Source organism: Homalodisca vitripennis, chromosome 3, assembly GCF_021130785.1.
Source record: "Homalodisca vitripennis isolate AUS2020 chromosome 3, UT_GWSS_2.1, whole genome shotgun sequence".
NCBI lineage: Eukaryota > Metazoa > Arthropoda > Insecta > Hemiptera > Cicadellidae > Homalodisca > Homalodisca vitripennis.
The window spans coordinates 87544985-87560809 of record NC_060209.1 but is presented as its reverse complement, the minus strand read 5'-3'; the positions used below and the strand labels follow the sequence as shown (position 1 = coordinate 87560809).

The 15825-nt window shown below is 35.3% G+C and overlaps 1 protein-coding gene across 2 annotated transcripts in view; it reads right to left on the bottom strand.

The window, feature by feature from the left end:
- The window catches only part of LOC124357152 (radial spoke head protein 3 homolog B-like), an 80379-nt gene that overhangs the window by 42383 nt on the left and 22171 nt on the right, over positions 1 to 15825 (bottom strand). For both annotated transcript variants that reach the window (XM_046808654.1, XM_046808653.1), the window contains exon 2: positions 4128 to 4215. In XM_046808654.1, the coding sequence (XP_046664610.1) occupies positions 4128 to 4215 (88 nt within the window). The remainder of the gene's footprint in view (positions 1 to 4127; positions 4216 to 15825) is intronic.

Below are 15825 nucleotides of genomic sequence, written 5' to 3'. Positions count from 1 at the left end.
GTACATATTCTCTCAATCGAGACAACAAAGCAAGCTCAATCATGGCATCGGAGATATAACTAATTTGATCCAGAAGTGATACACGCGCAAAGCTTAAAATAAAAACCATACGCAATTTCGCTTAACATCTGAAGCTCATAATCATTAGACTGTAAAAATATGTACCTAAAATATGCCTATTTTCGTTTCAAAATTACATTGAGCGCCATCATTTATTACATTGTATGTGCGCTAATGAATTCCGACTTTTTGACTCCTGTCCACGATGGTCTAATATAGTTCAATTGTATACAAAAATCTCCATGATATTGGAGAAAAAATTCCAGTTATTTCACAGGTGCATATTTGAGACTGTTTTAAAATTTAAATCTTAAATAGATTCATAAGCTTGGAGTATCTTTCAGTGACTATAATTTTATCTCAGAAGGGTAATAACGACCTTCAAAGAAATATGCCTCATATGTCCCAATTTTTCTGTAGGAAATCGTGTGCGAAGCCGCGGGTATTAAGTTGTAATTGGTTATTTTATTGAAAATGGAAGAGTTTTCGTTATAAAATACTACGAATTTATTGACGAACTAGCTGTTACCCGCAGCCAATCGCGCATAATTGCTTTTACTCAGTAATATAAAGACTTCGGTTCTTAAGATTTGCGTGCGAAGCCGTGGGTAAAAGCTAGTCTATATATATAAAAGAAAGTCGTGTTAGTTACACTATTTATAACTCAAGAACGGCTGAACCGATTTGGCTGAAAAATTGGTAGGAGGTAGCTAAGAACTGGGAGAAGGACATAGGATACTTTTTATCCCGTTCCCGAGTCAGGATTCCGCCCCACTGGTCTCTAAAAGTTACAGAAAAACCCGTAAGAAATGCATTGCAGCAAACATATGTTATTAAGTGAAAGAGCCTTTTCAAATTTAATCAGCTGTTCTTTGTAAACATCTTACGTTGGCTACAAAATATAAAGAATGTTATAAAACCAACCTTAGTTGTTTTTTTTTTTTTCACAGAAGTATGATTCTCAAAACTCTGTGTGTACATATTCTCTCAATCGAGACAACAAAGCAAGCTCAATCATGGCATCGGAGATATAACTAATTTGATCCAGAAGTGATACACGCGCAAAGCTTAAAATAAAAAACCATACGCAATTTCGCTTAACATCTGAAGCTCATAATCATTAGACTGTAAAAATATGTACCTAAAATATGCCTATTTTCGTTTCAAAATTACATTGAGCGCCATCATTTATTACATTGTATGTGCGCTAATGAAATTCCGACTTTTTGACTTCCTGTCCACGATGGTCTAATATAGTTCAATTGTATACAAAAATCTCCATGATATTGGAGAAAAATTCCAGTTATTTCACAGGTGCATATTTGAGACTGTTTTAAAATTTAAATCTTAAATAGATCATGAGCTTGGAGTATCTTTCAGTGACTATCATTTATCTCAGAAGGGTAATAACGACCTTTAAAAGAAATATGCCTCATATGTCCCAATTTTTCTGTAGGAAAATCGTGTGCGAAGCCGCGGGTATTTGGTTTTAATTGGTATTTTATTGAAAATGAAGAGTTTTCGTTTATAAAATACTACGAATTTATTGACGAACTAGCTGTTACCGCAGCCAATCGCGCATAATTGCTTTTACTAAGTAATATAAAGACTTCGGTTCTTAAGATTTGCGTGCGAAGCCGTGGGTAACAGCTAGTCTATATATATATAGAAGAAAGTCGTGTTAGTTACACTATTTATAACTCAAGAACGGCTGAACCGATTTGGCTGAAAATTGGTAGGGAGGTAGCTAAGAACTGGGAGAAGGACATAGGATACTTTTTATCCCGTTCCCGTCGTCAGGATTCCGCCCCACTGGTCTCTAAAAGTTAGGTAAATGCCCGTAAGAAATGCATTGCAGCAAACACATGTTATTAAGTGAAAGAGCCTGTTCAAATTTAATCAGATGTTCTTTGTAAACATATATAATGCGAGAAAAGAAATATATGTTTATATCATTTAATTACTATTTTTAAATTTCTTTACACCTATAGTTTGAAAGCATAGAGTAAAAAAAACTGTATCTGAAAAAAAATTGCCTGAATTCCAAAATGTAAACAAACAACTGTAAATTTGATTGACACTTTGACAGCTGCCTGTGTCATTTTTCTGGGTTACTCAGTCAAACAAAATGAAATCATGGCTACTGACATATAGATTGTCCTTTCAGTTTTACTTAACAATCAGTCAATCATGAAGTGATTTTTTTACCTTTGCAATAATCTGTTGGTTTTAAAAAAAAGACAAACAACTTATTACTTCGATTGCTTTCGGTTCGGATAACTTTGTTTCGCACGAAATTAAACGATTTCCGAGTGTTTGTGTACATTGAGAGGATTATTATAAAGATGCCGCGACCCAGAAGATCAAATCTGTCTCAACAAAGCCGTAATGCAAGAAGGCTTCGTAACGTTGTGAACAATTCTACTGAAGAAGAACGTGAAATCGGACGACAAGAGCGTCGTGTTGGTATGGCCCGACTTCGTGCTTCTCAATCTCAAGAGCAAAGAGAGGAAGCCCGTGAAACAGCTCGCTTGGCTATGCGAAATCGGCGAGCTAATCGTACTGATCAACAACTAGATCAAGTTCGACACGCAAGAAGGAATACACCAGCTGTTGATTTGAATAGAGCATCATTTAGTTATGATTGCACTTATGATTACAGTTCGCATGTATCTGTACTTATTGGTCCAATGGATGTTCTTTGTGGGCATTGTAGTGCATTGAAGTTTGTTGGAGAGTCGCTTGGATTGTGTTGTCTTAATGGCAAAGTAAAATTGCCAATACTGACTCCCCCTCTTGATCCATCACTAATCACAAAAATAACAATTGGTTGAGTGAGCGAGCAATCTTGGCAGCTAAGAACAAGGATGTGGATGACTTGAACTTTTTAATTCAGAGTCAAATTGATGGTACTCTGCAAACATTCAAATCTATTGATTGCGTAACAAATGAAGATGAGGCCACTAACTATCCAACTGATTTTTTAAACTCTTTTGGATGTGCCCGGCTTACCACCCCATAATTTACTTTTGAAGGTTGTTGCAGTAGTCATAATGCTTCGCAATCTAAACCAACCAAAATTATGCAATGGAACGCGTTTGGTTGTAAAAAAATTGATGATAAATGTGATTCACGCGACGATTCTTAAAGGAAAATTTAAAGGTGAGGAAGTTCTTATTCAAAGGATTCCGATGATTCCTACCGATATGCCTTTTTAATTTAAACGAACTCAGTTTCTGATTCGTCTTGCATTTGCTATGACGATGAATAAATCACAAGGCCAATCTTTGAGCGTTTGTGGACTAAATTGTTGGACTAAAAAATCCATGTTTTTCTCATGGACAACTATATTGGCATGTTCACGTGTTGGTAAACAAACCATCTGCTTTATTCATTCTTGCACCTAATAAGAGGACAAAAAATGTTGTATATCACAAGGTACTCGACTGAAGAAAGAGAATCAATATTAATAAATTAATGTATCTGTGGCTTTGCTGCTTATTGCGATTTAAATTATTTTAGATAACTTACGAATTATGTTTTTTATTTTGTTTTTCTATTTAAATTTCAGATTAGTTGTGAAGGAAAGAAAATCACATAGGACCTAATTTGATTTATTTTTTACTTTGTCTTTTATTCTGCACATTTCAAGCACCAATGTGGATGCTGTGGACCCTTTAAGGCGGTACGAAGTTCGCGGGGTGAGCTAGTATGGAATAAAGCACACAGAGTGCGACGTGATCTTTGTTCTTTATTCCATGCAAACTGTACTTGATAGTTTCGCGATACACCGCATCTCGTCCCGTTGCTGTCTGTGTATGTGTACCCCAGGGGCACGTGCTTTATGGCAGAGTTTACGCAAAATAAGACTATTAAGCTACCTTGATTTCAAAATGTTTTTACTACCTTGCTCAAAATATTATTATTCCATTTAATTCCGGAATGAATTTTCATCAAACACACACAGAGTTACGGGGTGCTGCCAAACTCTAATGAATACATCTTTACAGTTACAAACCATAACACTACGCAACCTTTACACAAACAACAGCTAACTTTGAACTTACCGCAGGTACGGGATGCTGAGCGAAAGTGCTGCCACGCACCACTCGTCGGTCGTACATGATGTTTCCGTAGGGTAGTGGAGTCCCATCTCTGAAAATAAAAATATTAATAGTTTTCTGCCTTACATTAAGTTAAATGATAAAAAAAAACATTGTAGCTAGCAGGCGACCTTGTAGGATACCATTCTTCAAACGACGCTTTGTGAGATTAAATATTCAGAGTTCCTGTAACACCCACCATCAATCCCGTTCCCTCCCCCTTACACCCCTCACTATCTATTGTGTTGGTCAAGAGGACACTCAATCAGTGGCGGCCAGGTCAATATTGACAGACGACGTTAAACATGTATGCCGGCGCGGCGCGGACTTCTCGCATGCGACAGCGCTTCCCTACCCTTCCTGGATCGATCTGTAATGGTGTAGGGTGGTCGTCTACGTAACGCTCGTAAAAGTCGAAGAAACCAAGTTCCGTCTTGTCCCTGCCGGTCGTTAAACGTGCAAGCCCGAGAGCACCACGCAGTGTTGTTGTGGCAACACTGGAACGTTGCGTCATCAAATGTAAGCTTTCAGTTCTATCTTCTGCTAAATACATAATATAAACAAGTTATCATATACTGTTTTTGGAAGTTATTTTAAGCTTGATTAAAATAGACTGTCTCATATTAAGTCGATTGCCTTTGACATACAAACGGTAATAATGGAATAATACGCTGGGGTAATAATTCCTACAACACTGACCTATTTTAATTTGTTCGGCTCCCATGCATAGCATATATAAAAAAACCTAGGCCCGCAGATCTGGTAGCAACTTTGTATAACTTATGGTGATTCAAAAAACTATTTTGAACCCAGGACTGAATTTACATATGGGCTATAGCCCAGGGCGGCAGTATTCATGGTGCGGCAAATTGTTGTAAAAAAGAAATTATTTCAAAGGTTTAACATATTATGTGAAATAAATTACTTGCAATAAATTTATCAATAACAATTTGTAAATTTTAGCCGCCTCGCTGCCGCCAACGTCGCGTCGACCCACTGCGGTACCAAGGTAAGCCTACATGGTTGGTGATGGTGGGAGGGAGGGTGGCAAATTGTGGATAGCCCAGGGGCGGCAAATCTTCAAATCCGCCTCTGTCTGAACCCTACTTGTAATTCCCATGAACAGCTGAACACCGGTGTTCCGATACTGTGCAACGTTTATTCCACATTAAATTGATCTTCATCATTGATCTTTCCAAATATTGATTTTAAGTAACAGATACACTCTACACCACAGACTATCTTAATAGGTCGATAAGTTTGATTCATTTTGTTTTGAGCATTTTCTGCTTAATCATATCTTTAAATCTAACTCATCTGTTATCCCAGGAAGCATTATATCTCTATGCTTGTTTAAAAATAGTCATTAAAGCAGTAAACTGGACAAATCAAAATCTGCAGCCAATGATGATGGAGATGCCATATTGATCGCTGATATTGATATGACCTACGTGATGACCACTGGTTTTATTAAGCAGAACTAACTCGGGCTTTCATAATTTTGAAGTGCAGGAAACATCGCAGCAGCCCCCCCCCCTCCCATGAAATAATCACCAGAAAGCTATGTACACAGCTTTCAGGAGAAAAAAAAACTGGTCGTATTATTCACTTGAAATAGTTACTAATCTGAATTATAAAGAATTGAAACCATTAGGAAATCACCAGAGGTGACTATTGAAGACAATGAGAACTCAGGGATAATGCTGTTTTGTCATTTCAAGACTCGCAAAAACAGTTTTACAGCATTTTTGTGAGTAATGCCACTGTGCTTTATGTTAGAAGGTTTGTTAACAGATATACCAGTCACTATTGAGGTACAGATAATCTATATAGGTTGATTACCTTTAACCCTTTAAAACTATACGATAAACCCATTGTGTGGTGTAGTACCACAGAAACCCAAGAGAGAAATTTCTTTTTCTGGTCTGTGGATGCGGAATGTTCTTTTATCACGTGCTACTCAAGTAAATGCTAAACGATACTTAGAATTGTAAAATAACCAAATGTGACCAGTGCGGTAATACAGAAGATATTTTTAACTTTAGTTTAATTTTTGTTTAAAGTTTTCTATTGACGATGGAAGGTTTGCCATGATAACAGGATTTCGGGTATTTACCATCGTTATAGGTTACATAAGGTATAACACAATGTTTCGAGGATTGGAATATATCCTCTTCTTTATGTGGGTGAGATATTAGTACATACAAAAATAAAGAACAGAAAGAGGAAAAGAAGGGAAAGTAAAAGGGTTCAAGCACACTCAAAGCTGCTTGGAGTCTCGTCCAGATGTTTTCACTGAAGAGAAGTCCCGGGCACAAGTCACAAGTACGAGAAACACAATCACACATCACACCAGCAAAAATAAAAGTGGGATACTGCAAGTTTCGTTGAATGCGAAATAAATTCCTCCAAATTGTGTTCACAATATCAAGAAGCAGCTTCAAGAGCATTTCATTGAAGGGAGCATTTGGACAATGTTATGTATTGCCCAACCGACAGCTCATATTGCACTCCTTATAATTTATTTTTGTAAAGATGTTTATAAAACGTGGTTTACAAAACAAAGCCCCACAACACTGACGTGGTGGAACACGTCAACACAACACCAAAGAGCTAGGAAGTTATGCAACGCACCAGCTCGTATGCTGCTGGCATAATTGGTTTTAAAAGGTGTGTGCAAAATACAGGAGCCTATTTTGAATGTTAGCGTATCACTCATATAATAAAAAACACAGACCCAAAATATTTTAGCCATTGTTGAGATTTTTACTCTTTATATTTACTGTTTCTTCGTTTTCGGTATTACAAAGTAACTTGCCCGTATGGTAAACAACCTTTAAAAATATGATTAAATCGTACATATATTACAGCTGTGGTTGGAGGTAAACAAACTATGCTTTGGGGTCGTGTTTAAAACGTCGTAGTTCGCAAAATTGTCCTGATGAGACAATGAGAACATCTCTTTATCACACTGGATGGCTGCTGGGTATACCAGGCAGAACTTCTTTGTAGCCTCAGTGTATCTAATGTCGAAAGCAAAAATAAAACAGCTAAAACTCGAGTTGTTGACAGTACGTTTTGAGCGTCTTCGTTTCCGACTGGCTAGGCTGATCGTAAACCACTGGTTGGCCAATGTTAAGGATACCGAATTCATGACAAGTAGTACATAGTATTCCCAAGGTACTCTACTGTCTTGCTTTATCCCTTCAGATATTCTCAAGGTACTCTACTGTCTTGCTTTATCCCTTCAGACGAACGTGGCCTTCATATTCTAGGGACCAAGTCTGTGAAATATTTTGAACAAATATGATTCACTAAGTGAAAGGTGAAATGGAGTTAAACTCAACATACGTATATTAAATCATACTGCAATTTTATATTTGAATATTTAAGTTTAATATTTAACAGAGATAGATCATTTTAAAAACGGTACGATCAGGAATAACAATTTAACAATGCATTTTGGGGTATGTATCTGTACAGGTTATCAGTTTAAACAGAAAGAAGAAACCAGTGTAAATGTAGATTCAGTATTAAAGGTGCTTCTTATTCCGCGTAATAGTAAAGATTACTAATGTGAAAATAACCAAGAAATGTTATCGAGACTAGCATATTAGGTCTAATTTGTTTTTGAGAAAATAATTCTATTACATTTGTATACATAATTATACAAAAGTAGATCGCGTCTCCATAACCATTAGAAACAATCGTAGTTATCAATAACTAAATGTAAGACAGTATGAGAAATAAGAAAAAAAAACTTAAAATATAAGCGTACAAGATCAAATAGGCATATATTTCAGGTTGTATGACACAAGGCTACAGTAGCCAATATGAAATACTTATTACTTATTAAGTTTTATTTGAACAAGCATAATAATTTATTATAAATATTTAAATCACTGCAACAATGTAAAAAAGAAAAAGTAAAAAATATAAAAAAATTAAGAGATATAACACGTACTTTACACGATTTCCCGGGTTTGGTGATCTCTATTTGGTCGTAAAAACAGTACGTTTTAACTTGCATTTTAAATATAGCAGATAACCAACTACAAAAACGATTTTTAAAGTTTAGACTCAATCACAAATAAAGAAAAATCCACATTTGGCCGTAATAAGCTTTAAAGAAATTTTTCAAGTTCTAAAATTGTTTTTTTCTAAAGTAAAAAAATAAAGTAATGTAAAGTAAAGTATATATAGGTTATGTATATTTTACCTTTGTAAAATATTGTTTCCGTATGGAAACAATACTTTACAAAGGTAGAGTGTGTAAGCGAATGATAACTGTTGGTGAAAATGGTGTGCCATGGTTACGACGATAAAGGAACGTTTATGTCGAATATAACCTGTGTGTGTTTCTCCCGCCCAAATATTAGTGCCGCGGCATTGCAACAGACCTGTGGCGGGGCGCGGCGCGGCGGATACGCTGCACGCCATCGCGTTATCTGATGTCCGGCTGAGCGCGTCGACCTTGGTACATTGTGCAGAATTGAATTTTTATAATAGTTTTAAGTCTAAGAACTTACGTTACTCCTCTAATAATGTAAAGCTTCAACTCGTTACTCTAAAATATTATTTTGTTTTCTACAAAGTAGCAAAATATTGGCGAAAGCTTTGATACCATATTAAAATATATTTGATAAAACTAGGCATTATTAAATTATTTTCAACGTTATATTCAAATATGTAGCTGAATATTTTATAACAAGTTAGGTTTTTTTTAAATCACGTTTTTGAATATACCATATGCTATGTTTCTTTTGCTTGTTGACCGGTGATTAACGGTAATATCCATTTTAAAAACCTTAATGTTTGATATATATTAATGCCGTCGGACTTTAAAAACGACTTTGATAAAAAAAAAAAACTTTAAATATATTGTTAATATAACTAAAATAAATCAAGGTAATTAAAAACTGATGACGTTTTCACACGTTACAAACATTGTCTCAGAACTTTTATCAATGTGGCTTGTGAAAAGGTGCTCAGAGCATTGAATACGACATTAACCTATTTAGTTAACCAATGTTTTCGGTCAGGAGTTTTTTCCCACGCTCCTTAGAATATTTAATTAAAGTAACGCCAATTAAAAAAAAAAAAAAAAAAAAAAAAAAAAAAAAAAAAAAAAAAAAAAAAAAAAACAAGGGCCGTTAGATATTAATAACTATAATAGGCTAGTGTATATTCTACCGGTTCTTGGTCAAATGTTTGAACAAATATTGCTACAAATTGAATTTTCACGGGATTCGAGGACTGCTACTTCAATAGCTCCTTTTTGAGTGGCAGATCTTAAATTACACAGATATCAAACGAGTTGTTAAAATCGACCAAGCTGCAATACGGAGTTCCACAGGTATTCATACTCAGACCAAATTTGTTTTTAGTGTACGGCAACGACATTGATTCGTCGTTAAATATTGAGAAACTCGGGGAGCAAACGACACGACCTTCTGTGTCAGTGAAAAATCAACTTTACTGGTACAACGTATTTTTGAAGATTCGATTAGTTTTGTTTAATAATTAAACCAGATGAATAAAAAAAAACCGACATTGCATACACAAACTTTATCAATATTTCTCTGCGCTCTGTTGACCTTGAATGTGGCGCAGCTATCGTGTTGGATACCGTGTTGAGTACGGTTTGACCTTGGATGTTCATATAAGTTCTGTGTATTCAAAATTATCCTTAAGAATGTACTATGTCTTGAGAAAGTTGGTCTTTTATGGAACCTTACTGCTCTACTCAGATACTGATGACGGCGTATTTATGGCCTGATTTACCTATACTTGTCCTAAGGAGTGACATTGTGGGGAGTCAGCGCCGGAACCTACATTCTTAGAACATTCTGGCTAACAAAAAAAGTTTTGAGTAATCCCTAATTTGAAAAACAAAGAGTCATGCAAACCAACGTTCAAAAAGCTGTTTTCCTTTATGTTTAGTATAAAACAATTTTCTGAATTAGGGACAACTTAATGAACACCTGCCTTTGAAGGCAGGATTTCACTTCGTTAACAGTTTGCCTAAAGCCGTACACATTTCTCCATCACTCAAAGTAGTAACAACTCGGCTGAAATGCTTTTTAGCATCTCAGCATTTTACAGTGCTGACAAGTTTTAGGCACTTGGACCGCAGGATCACTGGAGTGGGATAGTAAATGCGGACAAACATACGAATATTGTGTGGACAAACATAGGCTACAAATGGACAGACAGACAGACCGGAATGAAGATGTTTCCGCCTCTCGAGTGATGTCGCAAATTCACGCCGTCGTTGGAGGCTTCGAAATGCAAATTTATGTAACTTCAACCGAGAACTATTTATCACGCATAGTAATTGGCTGAGCGTTAGCGAAGTCTGTAACTCGAGGGGCAGATAAAATTTCATTTCTGTCTGTCCCCACGATAGCTTGAAAACAAAGAGACCTATAGACTTAACTTTTGCATGAAGCTTCATTTATATATGAGCAACGCTGAGTTAGATAATTGTGCATGTCATTCTATAGGATTTGGCTGGTGTTGGGTAATATTTTTACATCTGTTTTATGCGTAATAATAGCGAGAAAATCGCAGAATAAATAAATTTGGAAACTAAATAAGTACAGTCATATGACATTTTAACATGTGACATTAATACATGTACCTTATTCTAACAGAATAAGAAGAAAAAAATAATAGAGTTGAAAGTAAATATCAAAAGTCAAGACTTTATTTCAGGCTACTGTTATGTTGTAATACCCTACCTAGCCACCTGAACATTATTATTTAAACACTGTTATGAAACTTAAGTCAATGAACTATGATTTTGCTTTCAACCTAATGTCTATCTAGACAAGAATGATTCCTAAGGTAGTGCATTTGCTACCATGGAACTTGGCTGAACCATTATGAAGCCTATTACTTAGCAGGTTGACACAATTACTCTTTTGCATGCCGGAGGAATGTAAAGATTTCTCTTCTGTAAGACTATGTCTGTAAATCTGGCAATTAAATGAGCCATATACTTTTGAATGTAAGTCAGCGGAGCCTGTTACACGAGAAGTAGTGTGACGTACTCCTACCTTGTCAATTAGTTAAATGTGTTACAGAATTTTATAAAAATATTGCCTTGAAAATGAGTTGAACAAACAGATTTTTATGAAATCCTCCAATATATGACTATTGCATTAAAAGAGAATGCCTGCAACGTTTTGCATCGGCAAGATCCGCAGCACAGTGCTGTACCTAAATCACTTTCTGTGCCGTTGTAAATGATTGATGGGGTGAATACTAAATAAATTTAAACCAGAGATCAACTTAATTTTGTCCTCCTAATACTTGAACATATCGAATTTTTAAAGAATAAACAACTGTAGCAATTTTTAAGTAGCACTCAAAGGCATTTTCAAGACAATGGCACTAAGAGTTGAAATTGAAGTAATATATATGTTTAAAAATATTCATCATTTTACCACGTCTTACAAGCAAAAACGTCTCAGTAAAAATGGATTGAAATTAGCAGCTCACAATTTACTAGCACATTTACTTTCTTAGTTTTTCCTTTTTTCCTACTGTTACAAAAAATCGTCTAATTAATTAGTATTTTTTTTAAATAATAACACCCGTATGTACTGTTGACCTTTAAGATATCTTGGCGAAACATTATAGTGATTCATATTTAGAGCTGAAAATAAACAAGACTGATAAACCGTTCTCAGTAATGTACGTACATTACAAACACGAATATTGAACAATCAAGTAATTTTATAACACCTTGAGTGTCTAGTGACTCGCTCCTTAGTTAGTCTCCTTGCCTCAGTAATGGCCACTTGGCGTGCCCAAGGAACCGTTCCTCAAGATCGTATCTCGCGCTCAAGAGCTAATCTTTATGTCCCAACACGTTCTTTTAGAGGTCTTCAAGAAAACGTTTCATAAAATCGTGGGTTTCCAAGTTCTGTTGCAATAGTTCTGCTTACTTTCTATCCGATCTTGGAAAATTAAACTTTGAGCGATAACATTTGACACTGACTTTAATTAAATTACTTCGAACACATAATCCATTCTAATTTATAAAAAGCCACACATTAAAGTAAATAAAGTTTCACAAAAATGTATGTTGGTTTATTTTACACGAATTTGAAGCACTTTGGTTACTCCTTTACAAAATATTTAAAATTTACTTCTACGTGAATAAATGTGTAACACAATATTTTCACTCTTGTATTATATAATAAAACCATTGTCTAACATTAACAGCCAATACTTTATAATGAATATTTATCTCAGCTTATTGAAATTGGGTTCCAAAATGTTATCTAGTGTAGTAAGAAACACTTATAGAAACACTGAACTTATACAGAATATGTTTGTGGTGCGATTGTTGGAGTAAAGTGTAACAAATCAAGTTTGATATTGTTTTTAGTTTCCCAGGATCTATCAATACGCGAAGGTATGTTTAGTATTGGAGTTTTTAAATAGGTGTTAAATAACAATACAACGGAGTATCGAAAGAGTTGTCACGCAGGCGGACAGATAGACGGACGGACTACCCTTTTACCATTTGACCCTTCAACTAATAGAGCTCTTCCTTGGATGAATAGAAATCTATTTACCAAGTTTGAAGTCAATGGTACCTTTTGTATCAAGAGTTATCACACAAATGGACAGACGATCAGACGGACAGACGGACTGTCCTTTTACCAATTGACCCCACAACCAATAGAGTTCTTCATTGGATAAAGAAGAACGTATTTGCTAAGTTTTAAGTCTATGGAACCTTTGTATCAAGAGTTATCACACAGACGGACAGATTGACGGACGGACGGCCCTTCTACCATTTGACCCCCCAATCAATAGAGTTCTTCATTATATAAAGAAGAACCTGATTATTAAGTATGAAGTCTATGGAACCATTTTATCAAGAGTTATCACACAGACGGACAGACGGACGGACTGCCCTTTTAAGATTTGACCCCCCAATAAATAGAGTTCTTCATTAGATAAAGAAGAACGTATTTGCTAAGTATGAAGTCTATGGAACCATTTTATCAAGAGTTATCACACAGACGGACAGACGGACGGACTGCCCTTTTAAGATTTGACCCCCCAATAAATAGAGTTCTTCATTAGATAAAGAAGAACGTATTTGCTAAGTTTGAAGTCTATGGAACCTTTGTATGAAGAGTTATCTAACAGACGGACAGACAGACGGACGGACTGCCCTTCTACCATTTGGCCCCCCCGTAAATAGAGTTCTTCATTAGATCAAGAAGAACTTATTTGCTAAGTTTGAAGTCTATGGAACCTTTGTATCAAGAGTTATCACACAGACGGACAGATGGACGAACGGACTGTCCTTTTACTATTTGACCCCACAACGAATAAAGTTCTTCATTAGATAAAGAAGAACGTATTTGCTAAGTTTGAAGTCTATGGAACCTTTGTATCAAGAGTTATCACACGGACGGACAGATGGACGACCGGACTGTCCTTTTACTATTTGACCCCACAACCAATAGAGTTCTTCATTAGATAAAGAAGAACGTATTTGCTAAATTTTAAGTCTATGGAACCTTTGTATCAAGAGTTATCACACAGACGGACAGATGGACGGACGGACGGCCCTTCTCCATTTGACCCCCCAATCAATAGAGTTCTTCATTAGATAAAGAAGAACCTGTTTATTAAGTTTGAAGTCTATGGAACCATTTTATCAAGAGTTATCACACAGACGGACAGACGGACGGACTGCCCTTTTACGATTTGACCCTCCAATAAATAGAGTTCTTCATTAGATAAAGAAGAACGTATTTGCTAAGTTTGAAGTCTGTGGAACCTTTGTATCAAGAGTTATCACACAAACGGGCAGGCAGACGGACGGACTGCCCTTCTACCATTTAACCCCCCAATCAATAGAGTTCTTCATTAGATAAAGAAGAATGTATTTGCTAAGTTTGAAGTCTATGGAACCTTTGTATGAAGAGTTATCTAACAAACGGACAGACAGACGGACGGACTGCCCTTCTACCATTTAGCCCCCCAATAAATAGAGTTCTTCATTAGATCAAGAAGAACGTATTTGATAAGTTTGAAGTCTATGGAACCTTTGTATGAAGAGTTATCTCACAGACGGACGGACTGCCCTTCTACTATTTGACCCCCCAATAAATAGAGTTCTTCATTAGATCAAGAAGAACCTATTTGCTAAGTTTGAATTCTATGGAACTTTTGTATCATGTGTTATCACACAGAGGACAGATGGACGAACGGATTGTTCTTTTGACCATTTGAACGGATTGACCATTTGCCCCCCAGTCAATAGAATTATTCCTAGGATGAATAGAAATCTACTTATCAAATTTGAACTCTATAGAACCTTTGTATCAAGAGTTATCACACAGGCGGATAGACATGTTCTTAGTAATGTTATACATTAATGTTAGTGTAACCCGATTTAGTAATATGTAATATTTTGAATTTTCAAGCGGTTTGTTGTGTAATATACTAAAATCTCTTCTAACATGAAGTGTTTGATGTAGTTAAACTCTTAGTAAATAGTAAGAGACGAGAGTTACATTGGTGCCGAAAACCTGTAATGAACGCCAAGTAGCGTGTTGGGGAGGGGCGCGGAATCGACGCTTGATCTTATCTTTGCCTGGGGTTGTAGAAGTCTTTGTATAGACCCGTTCGTGCTTTCACTTCTGTGTCGAGGAGTTTGTGGCAAATTGAAATAGGAATAAGCCTTTTGTAAAAAATAGTGCAAATATCTGACACAAATTATGTGCAGCATTTCATTTATTCATAAAATAAAATAAATTGTTTACATCTCAAAGGTGTAAATTTATATAGCTGTGGTTTCCTTCATTCTCAACCCTTCAAAAGGTCACTGAAAATTGACAACGTTTAATAAAAACAATTGCATATTAGGGGTAATAAATACATACGTGTCTTATAATATATGCTTAAAAATGCTAAATAAATATGTTAATAATAAAATACACACATGACGAATTTAATGGTTGTAAATACAGGTGTATAGAAAAAGCTCAGTTTTGTTGTTAAAATTAGATTATAAATATTTTACTTTCCGACGACGTATTAAATTATTGAAATAGCGAAACGTCAGGGTGGTGCTATTGATTTTAGTTTGATTTTCTTAATATTGAAAGAAAGTTTTGGTTACAACCCTTTGATATACCATTTCTGAAGACAGAAATAATATAACGATTTTCCTTATTTTACAAGGATTGGTAAGGATTTAAAGCAGTCATATTTTATTATGGAAAATTTAATTTAATTAAGAAAAATATTTTGAAAATATTGTTACTTCCTGAAGTTACAACTTCTGTCAATTTTGTAAATACTTCACCTTTTTATATTTAGCATTATTGATTCAACATGATTGCCAACATTTTTTACTTTAAATACCAGTTACTTGTCATGGAACTATTAAAAATGTTTTCTACTGTTTTTGTCTTCAGGGAAGTTATAAACTAACCATAAATTTAAGAATAAACACATATATATATATTTTTCTGAACAAAAATCGATTGCACGGCTTTTGAGAATATCAAATGTCCTTTTTTATATCCCACTCAGTAAACTGTAAATATCAGTTAATTTTAATATTCTGTGAAAATCAAATCATAGAAAGGATTTTTATATGCAAGATTTACATGCAATT